The 17,633-nt window shown below is 32.6% G+C and overlaps 1 protein-coding gene across 3 annotated transcripts in view; it reads left to right on the top strand.

The window, feature by feature from the left end:
• The window catches only part of FSTL5 (follistatin like 5), a 722,149-nt gene that overhangs the window by 621,775 nt on the left and 82,741 nt on the right, over positions 1-17,633 (top strand). For all 3 annotated transcript variants that reach the window (XM_049631268.1, XM_049631267.1, XM_049631266.1), the window contains one exon: positions 4,922-5,040. In XM_049631268.1, coding sequence (XP_049487225.1) covers positions 4,922-5,040 — 119 coding nt within the window. The remainder of the gene's footprint in view (positions 1-4,921; positions 5,041-17,633) is intronic.

The raw sequence follows: 17,633 nt of genomic DNA, 5'->3' as shown, positions 1-17,633 counted from the left end.
CCACTTGCAAAAAACTTTCTAGCGAGAATGAAAGTAAGTTTTCATTACTTATTTATTTTGAGAGAGAAAGACAGAGTGCATGTACGTGCAGGGGAGGAGGGGAGGAGCTTTGAGTGTGAAAAAGTTTTTAACTCCAGAGACAAAGATATAAAACGGGAACATTCGTGAACCAAAACCTTTCCCTGCTAAGTTATTCAAGGTGAGACATGCAATATGGACTATCTATCTATTCTTGCTTATATTTTTCTTTAGCTAAAAAAGATTTTTTTTCTATATTTCAAAAAAAATAAGCTCAGCATCTTTATAAGGTGAAAATAATAATATCAACCAATGAAGGACTTTATAACACTAAAACTTATTGAATTATCTTTTGATTGGTTACCAAATCACTGCATCATATGATTATAATTTGCTCTTGACTATAATTTGAATGTTAAAGCAGTGGCAATTTAAACAGAGAACGACAAACATCACCACAAAATAGCTTTTATTACTATCTTTTGCCATCGTTATCCATCCAATAATTACAAATTATCCACATTTTATTGTTGATATAAATTACGTAACATATACGCTATATATAAGAAATGATCCAATTATATTATCTTGGTACATGGTTATTCTTCAGCAGATAGCCTCAAGAGACAGCAATGTGCATTATATCCACTTATTTCTCAGTCTATTTCATGTATTTAAAGGTGCAGTATTGACTAGAAATTCCTCTAGGAAATACTTCCTTTTTACAAGACTGCAAGTAATTCTTGCTTACGTCCTTTCTCTGTATAAAAAGAAAAACAAAGCAAAAAGAAAGCTCACGAGGAACAAATTATGGATCACTTTCTAGAGCCTCTATACTCCATTAGATTAACAATCGACCTGGAAAAGACAAAGTACATGTGTCTGTCTTCACCAGGGGATGAAAAAAGAAACAACAGGCTGCACATATTGCAAATCTTTACTGTGACTAGAGTGGTGAACTTTTGTAATATACTGCAATACAACGCATTCATGAAGAAAGAATTGTAATTGAAACCTAAATGGTTATTAAACTTTTTTTCAGACTCAGAACCCCTTTGCTCTCTTCAATATTATTGAGAACTCAAAAGCTTGATTTTATGGGGTTACTACTATCCACTTATATTCACCATACTAGAAATTAAAACTGAGAAAAGTAAAAGATGTTTATTTATTAATTTATTGAAATAAACCATAATAAACTCCTTATATGTACCCATAACTAAAACTGTTTTAAAGCTATATTTTTAAAGCTACATTAGAAAAATGAAGAGATTCACATTGCTTTGCATTTTGCAAATTCTTTTCATGTCTGGCTCAATAGAAGATGCTGGATTCATATATTCTGCTTCTGCGTTGAATTGTGATATCACTCATTATATCACATGTCATGTAGCCCCTTGAAAACTACCCTCTATATTTGGAAGAATCTAATGTGTGAGAATGGAAGAGAAAAATGCAAATGACACCTAAGTATCATTATGAAAATAGTTTTGAATTTGTAGACCCCCTGAAAGGATCAACTTCAAGAATTCCTACTAGAAAATGCAGTTGAGTTTTAGCAGGCTCATGGATCCATAGAATTTGATAACATAGAAAACTGAAATGTAGCAGTATATTTCACAGTGTAGATTTGATGAAAACATGAGAACAGAAATCAAAATCTGGTTATATACCATTTTACAATTTTTTTCTACTAATTTTTAAAAGAAGAGATAATGTCAGTCATAAAAATAGCAACAGTACCATTTTTTTTTCAAAATTTACCATGCACCAGTCACTGCTAAATGTTTAACATTCTCCATTTAATCTAATTCTTATAATAGCTGTATGACATAAGTATAATACTTATCTCCAAGCTTGAGATAGAGAATTTCTCACATAGTCTGAGTAACTTTCCCATGGTACAACACTTAGCTCTATTGCCATGATTGATCTTTGAAATGTGTGAACCCAGAAAATGGAGTTTATCTCTCTTTGTTACTGTCTCTCATCTAAACAACAACAACAAAAAGAAGTTTGGTCATGACAACTTAATAATTATAGTGAACATACACAAATATATTATTATTTTCTTTATAAATAAAGCTAATGAATGCTCTAAATGCAAATCTGTGTCTTTAACTACCAACATCTCCATTATTGGGTATTTTTTATTATTCTGTGCCCAGTATAATCATAATAAGTGTTTATATGTATAATATTATAGCAGTAAATTTAAAAATAAACACATCTGTATCACATATTCAGATCATAAATTCTGCTGCTAAAACCTACAGAAAACTTAGTTTAAAATATTTCTCTAACCAGAAAAAGAAAAAGGAAAACACATCTCTTGTGAGTGTAGAGAAGAGTAACTCATAGATGGCTCTAAAGGTATACATAAAATTTTAATTGATAGCAGGAGAGTGATTAAAAACTACTCGTTTTATAATTATTATTTTAGCTAACATATATGGTATTTTGCTGGCATTACTATTCATAAACACTGAAAAGTTATATTTCCATTGAAAATAAAAAATTCAAGAACAAACTAAACTTTGCATAATGAAATCTGTATTTCTTCAATAGCTTGTAACCTGGGAAGCAGCTGTTTTTGTAACAACACTGAATGTGTTATTTATATTTTAAAAAGTAAGAAAATAGACTTGAGATTTGAACAAGTGATTTGGATGGATTAAGTGGGTTTTAGAGGAAAATACATCTTAGAAACTTCATCAGTGCAACAATTCAGCAAAATTCCACTGACTGCATTGTATACAGAATATGGTAAATGACATAATGAAAGATTCCATTTGAGTCAGGGCAGAGAGATTTCATGAAACTTTGCACTCTGGACTTAGAGTATTTTTCATATTCAAACACATTCAAATTCCTGATTCTGGACCAGAATTTTGCAGTAGCTGAAGGAAGGGAGAGTCATAGTCATTAAACATTTTGGGAGCTTTATAATAATCATGAAACATAGTTAACTGACACAACTAAAAATTAGACACCACATGACTACATGATTATGTTTACAAGTTTCAACAACCAAAAAAATTGATAGTCACCAACATGTAGTTCACGTCAATCCTATGTTAATGCTTACATGGAAGCTTGCTGATATGAATCAATTGTTTTGGCATAAAATCAAACTTTTTAAAAGTTTTATCCTTTGGGCATAGAATTTATATTCATCTGTGTATAAACATAATTATAAATAAGAGCTAACAACTACTAAATTTTATTTTCTGAAAAATATTAAGTTTAAATTAAAATTATTAGAAATCATGAAAAAATTAAATTTTATGAAAATTTATGAATTAAATTCTATGAAAAATACGACTTGAATTTAGTTTTTGCTACTTTTGCTACTGTTCAGAAATATTCCAACATACTGTAGTGCTCTCTGGAATTATTTTACATAATAACTGATAAAGATTGCATCATTTTAAAATAGGAGTACTATGAAATATTTATAAAGCAATAAGATGTGTGAAAATTATCTGGAGTCACTTAAAATGCATAACTGTACTATATAGAAATGATTTCATGTGTTAAAAGAAAATTATAACCACTATGTATAAACACCAATAAAGTCATAATCGTACTTGAATATATTTCCCTCTAAATCATAAGAATAGATGGATATGTGGCTGGATGGACAAAATTGGTGATCCTTTTATTAACTAGGAACATATTAGATAAGAATAAATGTGGCTTAAGTTGAATAAACAAATATTTTTATGAATCAATACACTTTTATTATGATCCTTAGGCTTGACTTAAAAAACCTTGCAGGTGTTATCAATCAAAATGAAATGATACTTGGGGAAATTTTTTGTATTTAAATAAATTTTTTTCTTTATAAATATTTTTAGAATTTAAACATTTAAAACAATAATGGTTTGGCTTTTCAAACTACTGAGATTTGAATATCATTACTTATCTTTTAAAGAGGTCATGCTATCATTGAATTGTGCATGCTATAGTTAGATTGAATACATACAATTGTGCAAAATAGTACAGCCAGAGAGGGAGCTGCTCAGGTGAAGATCAGAAGAAAAAGAACTATATGTGCTAAGGACTGGCCATGTTGGAACAAAGCAGAAGCAGAGGAAACAGAGAACAGGTGTGCAGGAGTATGTGAAAGCCTCCCACATGCAGGCATCAGTTAACCTTACCCACATTCCCGGTGTCTGATTTGTAGCATCCTGCACCTATCAGGCATGGATCAGTAAAGTGAGATGAATTTCTGAGATATCAAATACCCAAATCTGTGGTGTGAATAAATTAAAAGTATGATTTCAATCATTTACTGAAATTTTCCTAAGAGCGTAAATTAATACAAGTTTTAAAGTATGGAAATGGATCCCAAACTTGGCCAGTGTAAAAACTGAAATCTAAGGCCTCATATATGATTATATTTACAAAAATTACTTTAGGAAAAAATATATTTTCCCCAATCTGGAAGACTTGGTCTTTTTCTTTCTAAAAGTCTTTATGTAAACAAAACTTCTACAAAGAATGAAATTTTATTTTCCCTAGGGAACTCTAATAATTATATACAATAAATATAATTCTTCAAAAACTATTTTTATTTTTTAATCAACACCTATTAAGTGGGGAAGGTGTCAGACATAATCTATATGTCAAAGAGTTTATAATTTCCATTTCTATGTGAAACATTTATTGAATTATACTAAAGAAATCACTGAATTGCAGATTAGAGACCATAAAGAATGTTGCATAATATCACAAAGTTGCTTTGGTATAAGGTAAAGGATTCATATGATTTGCTTTATTAACATTATACAACTTTACAAATCGATCTCCTGCCAGTACTGGGAGGAACACTGAGTTTTGGTTGTGAAGATTTCTGATAATTTTATTTTGAACTTTTGAATGTGTTTTTATTCCTAAGGTCTGGGAATTGGGAACATGTTCTATGTTTTTTATGAAGATGGAATCAAAGTGATACAACCCATAGAATGTGAATTTCAGAGGCACATTAAGCCTAGTGAAAAGCTCCTTGGATTTCAGGCAAGTATTTAAAAACTTCCTATGCAGTTTTATGCAGCAGATTTGTTAAGTAGAATTATATTTTGGAAACACAATGAAATCCATGCGTGTATGAGAAATTTGGGGAGGAAAATATTAAAACTGTGAGACAAGCTGATATTCTATGCAGGTTTTATACTTGAGAAGGAAACATAATATGTTGTATATTCCTAATTACTTGCTCTAATTAAAATAAAGGCAATAGAAGTGAAACGTGTAGAATGAACACAGTATAATAACTTTACCTGCTCCTTAATTTAGAATGTCTCCCATCTGGGTAGGCAATGGTTATTTAACAAAATAAAAGAAAATAACATGAAAATAATCTGATGGGAAACTGGGGTATATTAGCTGCTTTATAAATATTGATTCCCCTTTATTTTTTATCTCATTTTTATGAGGTCTCAATGGAATGAATGCTTTAGATTTATATGGGAAAATATCAATTCTTTTATTTATAAATATGTATCTTACCCTTCTTAGAAAGATTTTTTCTGTAAAATATTGGTACAGCATTCTGAAAATAAAATAATATCTAACAAAATGGGTATTAATCATACATATTAGGGATTACATTTTTATGAGATGATAAATTATAATTATGTTTACATTGTCATAGCTCTATATATATCTCCACATAAACATGTATACACCAAAATATGTAAGATTAAAGGTATCTATGTTATTTATGTGTTCCCACACAAGTTTGGACATGCACCAAACTCCCCAAATAAGTTAAAATATTGGTAGACTTAATCATGGATCCTCTCCCAATACTCATTTTAAAGGTTAGCGTGGCCATGAGATATGAGTAAAATAAATATTTAATAATTCCATTGTTTAGATTTTTTACTTTCAACTCCTATTTTCAGCCTACCAGTAGCCAGTGTTGTCTTATGTTGATGTATGGAGACAATTCACATCTTATGCACTAAAATGAGAAGAAAAATATAAGTGGGATAAGATAATTGAGCTTCCCTCCAGCTATTTTATAGGAAAAACATGTCTTATTTTATTTTATTTTTTTAATTTTTAAAATTTATTTTGAGAGAAAGAGACAGAGAGAGGCGACGGGGGGGGGGGGCAGAGAGTGAGGGGAGATGGAAAATTCCAAGCAGGTTTTCAGTGCAGAGCCCAACACAGGGCTCAAACCCATGAACCGTGACCTAAGCCAAAATCAAGAGTTGATGCTCCACCGACTGAGCCCTCAGGCACCCCCAAGACCTCTTATTTTAAATGAAGAAAACAATTTAATTCAATATGCCTGTGATTGCTTAAAACAAATGAAACTTTTTTAATTTAAAAAGGTTTCGGTTATAAGCTAAATGGAATTATTGTTTTTGCTAAGCTATAGTTTAACAAGGAAGAAAACATTTAAAATTACACAAACAATTTTGTTTTGTTTTATAATCATATAATATCAATACTAAGTCCATTCTGAGTAAGGCATATATGTGTGTGTAAATAAAGACATATAGGAAAATATAAATATTTGCTTGTGATAGAGCAAATCATGCAGTTTAATACCACATTCATATTTTCATAAAAGCATTATGGATGAAAATTCTGGGCTAATACAAAGATAATGTAGCATCCAAATGATTTAAATCAAAGCAAAATAATTTTGTAGGAGAGTGTATCTCTGATTCCTACAGGACCAGCAATTTTGTAGCTAACTGACACAGATGTGTTTGTCATATCACAGAATTTGAAACTTCGGCGACTAACAGCAATAAGATAATCTGTGATATCCATATTTTTATCTCAAAACCATCACCTCCTGAATTTGATCTGCAAATTTAGAGACAAAGAATTTTCTTCTTACATTACAAGTGTGCTATTTCAGAGTATCAGTAAATGGTTTAATGCAATTTAGTTGAATGCAAGTCTTAAGAATATCCTTTTTTAGAATGTGTTTTGATGGCTCTGGATGAGTTAATTTAATTATTTGGAATCTAAAACTGAGAAAGCAAGCAAAAAAGTGATGTGGAATTTTTGTGACATGTCTTGACAATAGGGATGTGAGTTTACTTACCTGAGTTTCTCTCTTTTTAAAGCCTTTGTCTATATAGACCTTCTTCTAAAACAACTAAAGTAGAAACTATATAGGATCATGCATCTCTCCCTACATGTCTGGGTATATATAGTGAGAAATTACGTATGTACATAGATGTAAATTATATGTAATTTTCTATAAAAATTAAAAGTTGAAGAAGTGAAAACCAAACCCTGTGATGACAGCCTTCACTCATTTCTTTCAACCTGAGAACCATTATCTGCAAACGTCCATCAACAGTGAGTGTCAAAGCAAGGGTCATTACTAAAAACTAGTTTACTGCATCAGATTTTCCAAATCATAGTCTCTGGAAATCTTATATTAAGCCTACATAAGAGTTTATGCTAGAAATGCATAGTGCAAAATGAAAGAAAATAAAAGGAAAAAAGTTAGCATTCCTGTATTATAAAAAACAAAAACTTACAAAAAATTTAATACTCTAATTATCATAATGGAAGAGTAAGCAAAAAGTAAGAAATATCAGATTTGTACTTTTAAGAAGAAGGCAACTATCAAATTAAAAAAAATTAAAGTTTGTTTTTTTTTGAGAGAGAGCAAGCAAGAGAGCACACATGCACACACGAACGGGAAAGGGGCAGAGAGAGAGGGAGAGACAGAATCCCAGGCAGGCTCTGCACTGTCAGCACAGAGCCCAATGCCAGGCTTGAACTCAGGAACCATGAGGTCATGACCTGAGCCAAAATCAAGAGTCGAACATTTAACCGACTGAGCCACCCAGGAATCCCCAAAATGTGTATGTTTGAAATTTATGACCTTTCTATTGCTTTGAATGTTGACATTAAAATACCAAAACATTTCAGCTGACCAATATATTTTTTATTTTATATTATTTTTTTAATATGTTTGATGTTTATTTATTTTGGAGACAGACACAGAGTGCAAATGGGGAAGGGTAGAGAGGGAGATACAGAATCAGAAGCAGGCTCGAGGCTCAGCTGTCAGCACAGAGCCCAATGTGGGGCTCAAACCTATGAACTGTGAGATCACAACCGGAGCCAAAGTTGGAGGCTTAACTGACCTAGCCACCCAGGCGCCTCTGACCAATATATTTTTTAAAGCACTAAGAGTAATAGAGAGAATTGTGAATTGGCTAAAACTATGTCTTGCTTATAACTGTTAAATGCAGAATATAAAAGTATTCAATGAATACCAAAAAGAAAGACACATTTCTTATGTGATTATTATAGTCCATATATATGAAATAAAGAGTACAGTAAATAAATTTTTATTTCGTATTGTTCTGTTACTTTTTTATTCCTTAGTGTGAGATAAACTTAAGTAATTGGTATATATACACAGGCACTTTCATGATATACAAGTATACAGAGGTAGAAGTAAGAAGAAATTGATCATGTTAAGTTTTGAGAATAAAAGCTCATGCAAAGCTATTTTGTTTTGTGTTTAAACACAAGAGAGATACCAATTTCAGAGTGTGTAAGCTATTTGGTGCTACATTTCTAGATTTACATTTCTAATTATAAAATAATTTCCTGAGCAAATTGTTGCGTATTATGTGAAAAACAGAACCAATATAATTAATACCTGTATCTCTTTATTCTGACTCTATCTCTATATTTATCTCTATCCTTATCTCTGTCTATCTCTGTCTCTGTGTTTATCCCGATCTTTTTATTTTGTGGAATTGTCTCAGGTGATGGTGGGAGGGTTAGCAAGTCTGAAAACCCTAGGGCAGGACAGCCAACAGGAAATTCAGGTAAGAGTGGATACTGGGATGCTATATATAGTCTGGAGTCTGAAATCCAGATGAAGCCAATAGACCGGCAACTCAGACACAAAATGGTATTGAAGTCTTGAGTCTGAAATATGTACGCAGACTAGAAACTCAAGCAGATTTCCATGGGGAAGGCTTGCGGCGGAATTCCTTCTTCTATGGAAAACTCATTCTTAAATCTTAAGGCCTTCAATTGATTGCACGAGGACCACTCACATTATGGGAGGTGATCTGTTTTCCTTAAAGAACGATTATGAATGTTAATCACCTTTAAACAACTTTATAGCAACAAATAGACTGGTGTTGCCCAAACAGCTAGGTGCCATAGTCTAGTAATAACCCAGTTAACATACAAAATTAACCATCACATCTTACTATCTCTTAGTCAAGGGACTTATTAAATCCGTGTTTGTATACCCAATATTAGTACAGTGTTTTACCCATGGCAGGTAATCAAGCAACATTTGTTAAATGAATTTCATAAAAATTCCATTGTTTAGACAGTTGGGCTATTCATTCTTTTATGCATTCTTTAAGTCTAAACATGTATACATCTAATTTCTTCCTCACCTTAATATTGTTCAGTTCCCAGAAAACAGTGTTCTTTCAATGTGTTTGTGAAAAAAATGTTTCATAGAATAATTTATCAATGAATTATTTCAGGGTACATATAACCTCATGTGTCTATTAATTCAGGATCACGTAGTCAAAATATACTGTGCAGATAAATTGTAGAAGATAGTTTGGAGTTCTACTACAGAAAAAAAGCTGGTTCTTTGGGAATTTAGAAGATAAATCTCTTGAGTGAGAGTAATGAGTCTTTTGGAGTTTTTTTTTTTTCTTCCATGAAAGGATTAAACATAAATATAACATTTATCAAGTCATTGTTGGTATTAAGAGAATGGAAGCACAATTTCCAATATAACTCATTAACTAGTAACATTAAGATGAAAACTGAAATATTGCGAATATAGAATTTTCCATCAAATCTCTCAGAAGATGCCATTTTCTTGCTTTAAATAAAAATTCAATTTTGGTGCAATGTCAGATTACATCAGGTTTCAGCTTTTGATAATGAGCTGGTCAGGATTCATGCAACATGGCTTTACTTTCATTCTCTTTCTTTTTTGTTACATAGCCTTACTAGATGATTTTTGCTATATTTATCCTAGTTGTACACATGATTTCATCTTGTCCCCTACAGTATGAACTTCAAGCAAATAGAATTCTAACCCAGACTTATGAATTCAGAATGCAAACTGAAATGGGTTGGAAAAATGTGTAAATTACAGGCTCAAGGATGACAGGATTTTCCAAGATTACCAACCTTTTCACTCTTATGGTTTTCAACTATTTTGTCATCTGTACTCCTTAATACCTTTTAAATTCCATTACTTTTGTGTTTGCTTATTATAGATCTAGCCGCGGTTCCTCACACATACCATGGTGTTACTTATTCTTTCATCGACCCTAGAAGAGCTCAAATGAAGATCACATATATTTTATCCTGCATGGGTCTTATATTTTGAGACACGAAGGTTTAATTACTGGGTTTAATGATAATTAAAATGGTGCTGAACTGCAGAGGAACATACTTTCTACAAGAAGTCTGATATGTATCACCTCTAAAATGCCTGTTTTCTAGGTCTGAAATTCCCATCTATGAAAATTACTTTACTTTTACGAATAAATACTATTAGTACTCTATTGAAATGGTATTGGTATATAGGAACAGATTGTCTATAGCATTCAGAATATTTAGATATTAAGAAACTGATGCTGAAATTAGAAATAGGGAAACACAGCAGGTGCACATTTCTTTCTCCATTGGTGTTGTCTCTGGCCTCAAGCACTGCTGCCTTCAGGGCATTTATCCGTTCCATTAGTTACACCTCCAAATTTCCCTTTTCAGCGTTTCTTTCTGGTTCTAATCCAATTACTACTTCTCCAAACTCTGTCCACAAAAAATATTTGTTAAATCATCAGCTCCTTTATATGATGCAGATCATTCATTTCCCCACGAAGCCATTGAGCATCCTTTTGAATTCAAGGGCACTGTAGACTTCAGAAAGAAATGTTTCTCCATTTATTCTTTTCTCAATGGGCCTCCATTCAAACATGGCTTATAGTGAAAAGAGTTCTAGAATGCTGAAGATTTAAGTTTTTCTCCCTTTGTGGTTGCAGTGATGTCCTGCAAAGAGCGTCTTATAGAAAGTAATACAAACTACCCCTATTTCTTAGTAGATTCCTCTGTAGATGTTAAAAGAAGTAAATATATGAAATCTTTGAAACGCTAGACTTAAAGAGGCCTTCTAATTGTCCAAAAAAAATCACATTATTTTTTTTATTTAAAAAAATTTTTTTTAATGTTTATTTATTTTTTTGAGACAGAGAGAGACAGAGCATGAATGGGGGAGGGTCAGAGAGAGAGGGAGACACAGAATCAGAAGCAGGCTCCAGGCTCTGAGCTGTCAGCACAGAGCCCGACGCGGGGCTCGAACTCACGGACCGTGAGATCATGACCTGAGCCGAAGTCGGACGCTTAACCAACCAAGCCACCCAGGCGCCCCAAAAATCACATTATTTTAAAAAATCTTGTATTGTGCTTCTATTAGACTGTAAGTATGTAAGCCTAACATTGGGAGAACAACAGTGGGAAACATGTAAATTGTGCAATAACATTTTAGTGGAGTTGAATAGCAGGTGACTTTATCTAAGAAAGCAGATTAAGTCTCCTTCAAGAATTACTAATGAGAACCAGCCAAGTTACCTGGATAAATATGACCGAAATGATACATGTATCTTAGACAATCATTTGCCATCATTATGGAACATTTTATTCAGGAGAAATAAGAACTCATTATAATATAAAGTACATTCTATGCACTTCAGAAAGAAATGAGTTCATAGCAATTTAATTTTCTCGATGGAAATTTCCTAAGGATAAAATTGAAGAGTTTTGCAAGAAATTATTCAGGAGTTCCTGGGTGGCTCAGTTGGTTAAGCGTCCGACTCTTGATATTGGCTCAGGTCACGATCTCATGGTTGTGAGATGGAGTCCTTTGTTGGACTCTGCACTGGGCATGGAGCCTGCTTGGGATTTCCTCTCTCTCTCTCTCTCTCTTTCTCTCTCTGTATCCCCCACATGTGTGCTCTCTCCCTCTTTCTCAAAATTAATAAACACTTAAACTATTTAAAAATTATTAATACAAATGTCTTTAAACATGAAACCTTTCTACTTGAGATTTATGAAGTCACATAAGTATGTCTTTTACAGATTTTAAACTATAGTTCTGGCCTAAGATTTAGTTTTATTCACAAGAAAGGTACCTATTCTTTATTTTTATTTTTATTTTTATTTTCCCAAAGGAATGATTTGCATGGTAAAATAAAATGATGCAAAAAAAGCTTAGAGAAAAAGTAGTCTTTTTTTTTTTTTCTTCATGCTTCCCTATTCCCAGTCCCACTGCATGGAATCAATTTCATTTACTCACTTTAAGGAGTGTGCAGTATCTCTTGAATTATGAATTAGATATTTCCTGTTGGTGTTTCTTTATGAATGAGGACAATTCTGCTCACACAATTCCTAACATTTCTCTTTCTGAATATGTTGAAAATTATGTAATTATTTTAAAGCTTTTGTGGATTAGATTTAAAATTTTAATGGTTTGTTTAAATCTTAGTTCTTATTTTTCTTGAAATTTCCTAAAATTTCTATGTAACTTTAATATCCCAAGCTCTTGCTTGATATTTTATTGTTTACATTTTATACTTCAAACCTAGTTGTCAAAGTTGCAACTTAATACCAAAGGCTAGTCATTTCCTCTAATATCATTTTCATATTTCAGATAGGTCATAAATCTCAGTTTGAATAATTTGAGAGGTGGTGTAGGAGGAAAAACAATACAGTAAATTAATGTCCTCAATTTTATTTTATTAAGTGTTTGAATTGTGAAGAATTAAAAATATTGCTGAAAGCATTTAGAGAACCAGTATGCATTTCTTTATATACTTATCATATAATGATTTTATATGCTTCCTACATGGAAATTGGAGATACAACTATATAATAAGAATTAAAAGAAGACAAAACTTAAAGCTCAAAACTATTGTTTATCTCTTAACTATTTAAGCCACTAATTTATTGCCTATTAAAACTCCTTTTTTCTTTATAATTTAGTAATGTCTCTTCACGATTTTATTAAAGCAGTTTTAGACAACATGTTACAGATTGCTCAGTAAATTAAAGACAAACCCAAAGCGCACCTAGGGCTTGCCAAACAGCATGGCAATCATTCCATTCCCTTTTTAAATCTCATCTCTGAAGTGCTAAAGAAAATGGAACACGAGCCACTATGGAGGGGCTTAACTACTGGCAGTCTGAGTTGCCCGAAATCACCGCCAAAGGGTTTCTCGTTTCAAGAACTGGATCCGTTTACGGACTCCATCTTACGTGTACTTCCTTCCATCCTGAAAAAGACCACAGCAGTCGCTCCTATCTCATTTCTATTTTAAGATGAAAAACGTACTCCTATGATAAGAGCAGAAGAAAACGAGCTTAGTATATTTAAAAACCTATACACTAGTACCATTTTCATTGAAAAATAGTAACTTTTAATGAGTAAGTCATGGGTAAAAGAGGCAGCAGAGGGAATATAGTCAATGGTATCAGAATAGCATTGTGTGGTCACAGATAGTAGATCCGCTTGTGGTGAGCACAGCAGAGAGTATGGACGTTTCGAGTCAGGGCATTGTCCACCTGATGCTAGAGTAACACTGTGTATCCATTGACTTCAATTAAAAAAAAAGGAACTCTTTAATGTATAATTTGCAGCATATAGTTATCTACTAATATAATTTCGTAAACATTTACTTTACTGCTGATTGCTCCCTGTTGAAATTATTTAAAAAAATTAGAAATGTAATAAAATAATAGCATATCGGATTAGGTGATCTGTACACACTGAAATATTTTTAAACGTTTATATTTGAGAGAGAGAGGGAGACAGATCACACATGGGGGAGGGGCAGAGAGAAAGGGAGACACAGAATCAGAAGCAGCCTCCAGGCTCTGAGCTGTCAGCACAGAGCCTGACATGCGGCTGGAACCCAAGAACTTCAAGATCATGACCCGAGACAAAAACAGACGCTCAACCGACTAAACTACCCAGTCGCCCCATTCTGTATACATTTTGAAGGATTCACATAGAACTAAGTTACAGAAGCAGTTTTGGTGAATTCTCACTCAATACTGTTTTCATGTTATCACCCAAGAATTTTTTGAACTGGAGAGTGTGGCAGAACTCTTATGTAATTCAGTAGTAAAAAGGAGACAAGACAAAATATAGTTTTGTAGGAAATATAAAGAAAATGTACCTTTGGTTTGTATCCCCTTATAAAGAAGGTTGGTGCAGAGATAAATTATTTTAACATAACATTTATTTCTAAAGGTTTACAAAATATAACTTAAAAATGGGCCTATTTTCATGGTTTTTCTTTAACTGATATAAACAAAGCAAAATACATAAGTGCATAAATTATTTGACCAATATCATTTCACTGCATACCTATAAGAAACAGAATGTAAAGTCATTTGCAATAATATTTAAACAGTAAATAATATAACACGTGCTAAAAAAATTTTTAAAGACTGTTGACCTAAAAGGTAAAATGTAATGGTATTCAATGTAGGCATCCTGATGTGGGACAAGTTATGTGTGCATTACAGTAAAGTTGAAAAATAGAAATGCATATAGTTATCCTATAAATAGCTTTATAATTTTTGAAGATATATCTATCACCCTTCAGAATAATTTGCTTCAGTAAATAGTAGTCTTGCAAAAATGATCACGCCTGTCTTCCACATAAGGCACTTCTGTGCTAGACAATATGGAAAGATGGAAGGACTCGATCAAAATGACATGTCGCCATCTGCATTGTGAGATTATGTGCTGCAAAAAAAGTTCAATTCCTAAATTATATTACACTCTATTGAAACAAGTGTAGATAGTCCAACAAGTATAAATTAGCTCTATTTATGCTTTCTTTTTCAATTTATACTTTTATGTCAACATTTAAAAAAAATTTTTAATGTTTTTATTTATTTTTGAAATAAAGAGAGAGACAGAGAACAAGCAGGGGAGGGGCAGGGAGAGAGGGAGACACAGAATCTGAAGCAGGCTCCAGGCTGTCAGCACAGAGCTCAATGCAGGGCTCAAACTCACAAGCTTTGAGATCATGACTTGAGCCAAAGTCAGATGCTTAACCAACTGAGCCACCCAGGGACTCCTTTGTCAACATTTTTAAAAATAGTTACCAAGGCAAAGTAAGGTATTCACAAGGACAGATTACATATGTATATTTAAAAAAGATAATCACTGGGGCGCCTGGGTGGTGCAGTCGGTTAAGCGTCCGACTTCAGCCAGGTCACGATCTCGCGGTCCGTGAGTTCGAGCCCCGCGTCAGGCTCTGGGCTGATGGCTCGGAGCCTGGAGCCTGTTTCCGATTCTGTGTCTCCCTCTCTCTCTGCCCCTCCCCCATTCATGCTCTGTCTCTCTCTGTCCCAAAAATAAAAAAAATAAAAAAAATAAAAAAATAAAAAAGATAATCACTAAAACCCATCTTGATCCTAAACTAATGTTTTGAAACAAAAAATTGAAAAATGGGCATTATCAAATTTCATGTGTCACTACTAAAAAAAAGAAAAGAGAGAGAGATGAACATTTAAAGAAGGAAAGGACACCTTAGAACCTTAGATTGTTTTTGATATCCCATCTCATTTAAATTGTTTAGCTCTTTCCTTAAAAGTTTAACTTCGATTCATCTATATCCTGTGGACTTTAACGATAAGAAATAACTTAATGTACTCCATTTTAATAGAAGAATTTCAAAGCATTAAGGTAAATAATCCAAACTGATGCATTTACAATGTCTTCTAAAAACCAGCAATTTTATTTTGACAGATTGCACTTCTTCATGCTCCTATCATATTACTTAAAGCATTTATAGATTTTGAAATAAATAATACCTGTGAAGTGGATAATCAGGAAGGCAAAGGAAATGAACTCCTTAATTTGTACTGACGTTAAAAAAATGTAAGTTTAGTTTTGGGAGCTGTGTTTTAAAGGGACATTAACAAATTTTCTTTAACATTGGAAGGACTTTTATGTAAAGTTTAGGAGAGAATATATTGCTTCAAAATGGAAAAACTAAATCAAATGATGGAAAGCTATAAGGAGACAGATCTATGCTCTCAAGCCAAAATGTAAAAGTGTACATTATAAAGAAGCCTCCCTTTTTTCTAAATTAAAAAGAAAGAAAGAAAGAAAAATACTAGATATCCAGCTGTCAGAAAAATTGTAAAATTGTAGAATGGAAATGTGTATATTTGGCATTTAAACAAATGTTTTATTCATCTTTTTAATAATGAATCTACTAATCAGTAGTTGGAAAGGACCATTTGAACAAGTACTCTCTATTTCCACTTAAAGAAACTCAAGTACAGAGGTGTCTGGGTGGCTCACTTGGTTAAGTGTCTGACTTCAGTTCAGGTCATGATCTCAGTTTGTGGGTTCAAGCCCTGTGTCAGGCTCTGTACTGACAGCTGTAGCCCGCTTTAGATTCTGTGTCTCCCTCTCTCTCTGCTCCTCCCCCACTCACATTCTGTCTCACTCTCAGAAATAAAATACAAACATTGAAACTTTTTTTTAACAAAAAAATTAAAAGAAAGGAAATTATAAAATGTATTTGAAAGAAGTAAGCCCCATTCCCCATGATATTCATTAGTGTTCATAATGATGTCACTGTTATAATGAGTTTTTCATTATTTTAAAGAAAAGTTTACACACTATAGCCCAGCTTGGTTGCTTTCATTCATTCTTTCTTTCTTTTCTTGTTTTTTCTTCTCTTGTTTTTCTTTTCCTTTCCTCCCTCTTCCCTCCTCTCCTCTCCTCTCCTCTCCTCTCCTCTATTCTCTTTCTGGTCACTTAACTTCATGTGTTATCTGGTAAGGAAAAAAAAATTGTTAATCTTATTTTTTTCCCTCTAGCTCACCATTTACTAATTGTGCATTGTAAAACAAAGTCAGGAAAAACTATTATTGCTCCTATACAAATCAAAACTTCATTATGCTAGGGAACAAAATTCAACATAACTAATAATTTAATTTCAACTATCCCCACAACTATTTAATCAAACTATCCACCATAAAACATATTGGCCCATATAATTTATACTTTCTGATATTGATCATAATTGTTCAATTTCTTTAGTGCTTGATATCAGCTTTTGATTCAACTTTTTTGCCAAACTCTATTTACTGGTTCTTCAAGCTAACTTTAAACCTTCAGTTTTTATATTTAATTTGGTCTCCCATTATTCAAATTTATGCCTTTCCCAACAGACATTAAGTTCCTGCCCCTGGGATTCTCAGTGCCTACTGGCATCTGGACCAAGCCCTAGCCAGGATTTCAGTTCTTTTACAAGAACCAAGAGAAGCAAGACACAAACCATCTAGTCCTACATTTACAAAAGGTCTACAGTTTTCTTCTCTTATGAAGGCATTTGAGGTTTAATACTTAAAAAAAATTTTTTTTTGATTAGTGATTCTTACCTAATGCAATATGTTTATAAACTGGGTAAAATATTTTCCATTTAAGCAGAATAGAAATAATTCAGAAAACTTTGGATTTTTTTTCTTTTTTGAAAACAGTTGACAAGATTTTAATTTCATGTCTTCAACCTACAGATGAAATGTGACAGGTGAAG

Source organism: Panthera uncia, chromosome B1 (genome assembly GCF_023721935.1).
Source record: "Panthera uncia isolate 11264 chromosome B1, Puncia_PCG_1.0, whole genome shotgun sequence".
Taxonomy (NCBI): domain Eukaryota; kingdom Metazoa; phylum Chordata; class Mammalia; order Carnivora; family Felidae; genus Panthera; species Panthera uncia.
The sequence above is the reverse complement of the archived record's forward strand: the minus strand, read 5'-3'. Positions and strand labels throughout refer to the sequence as shown.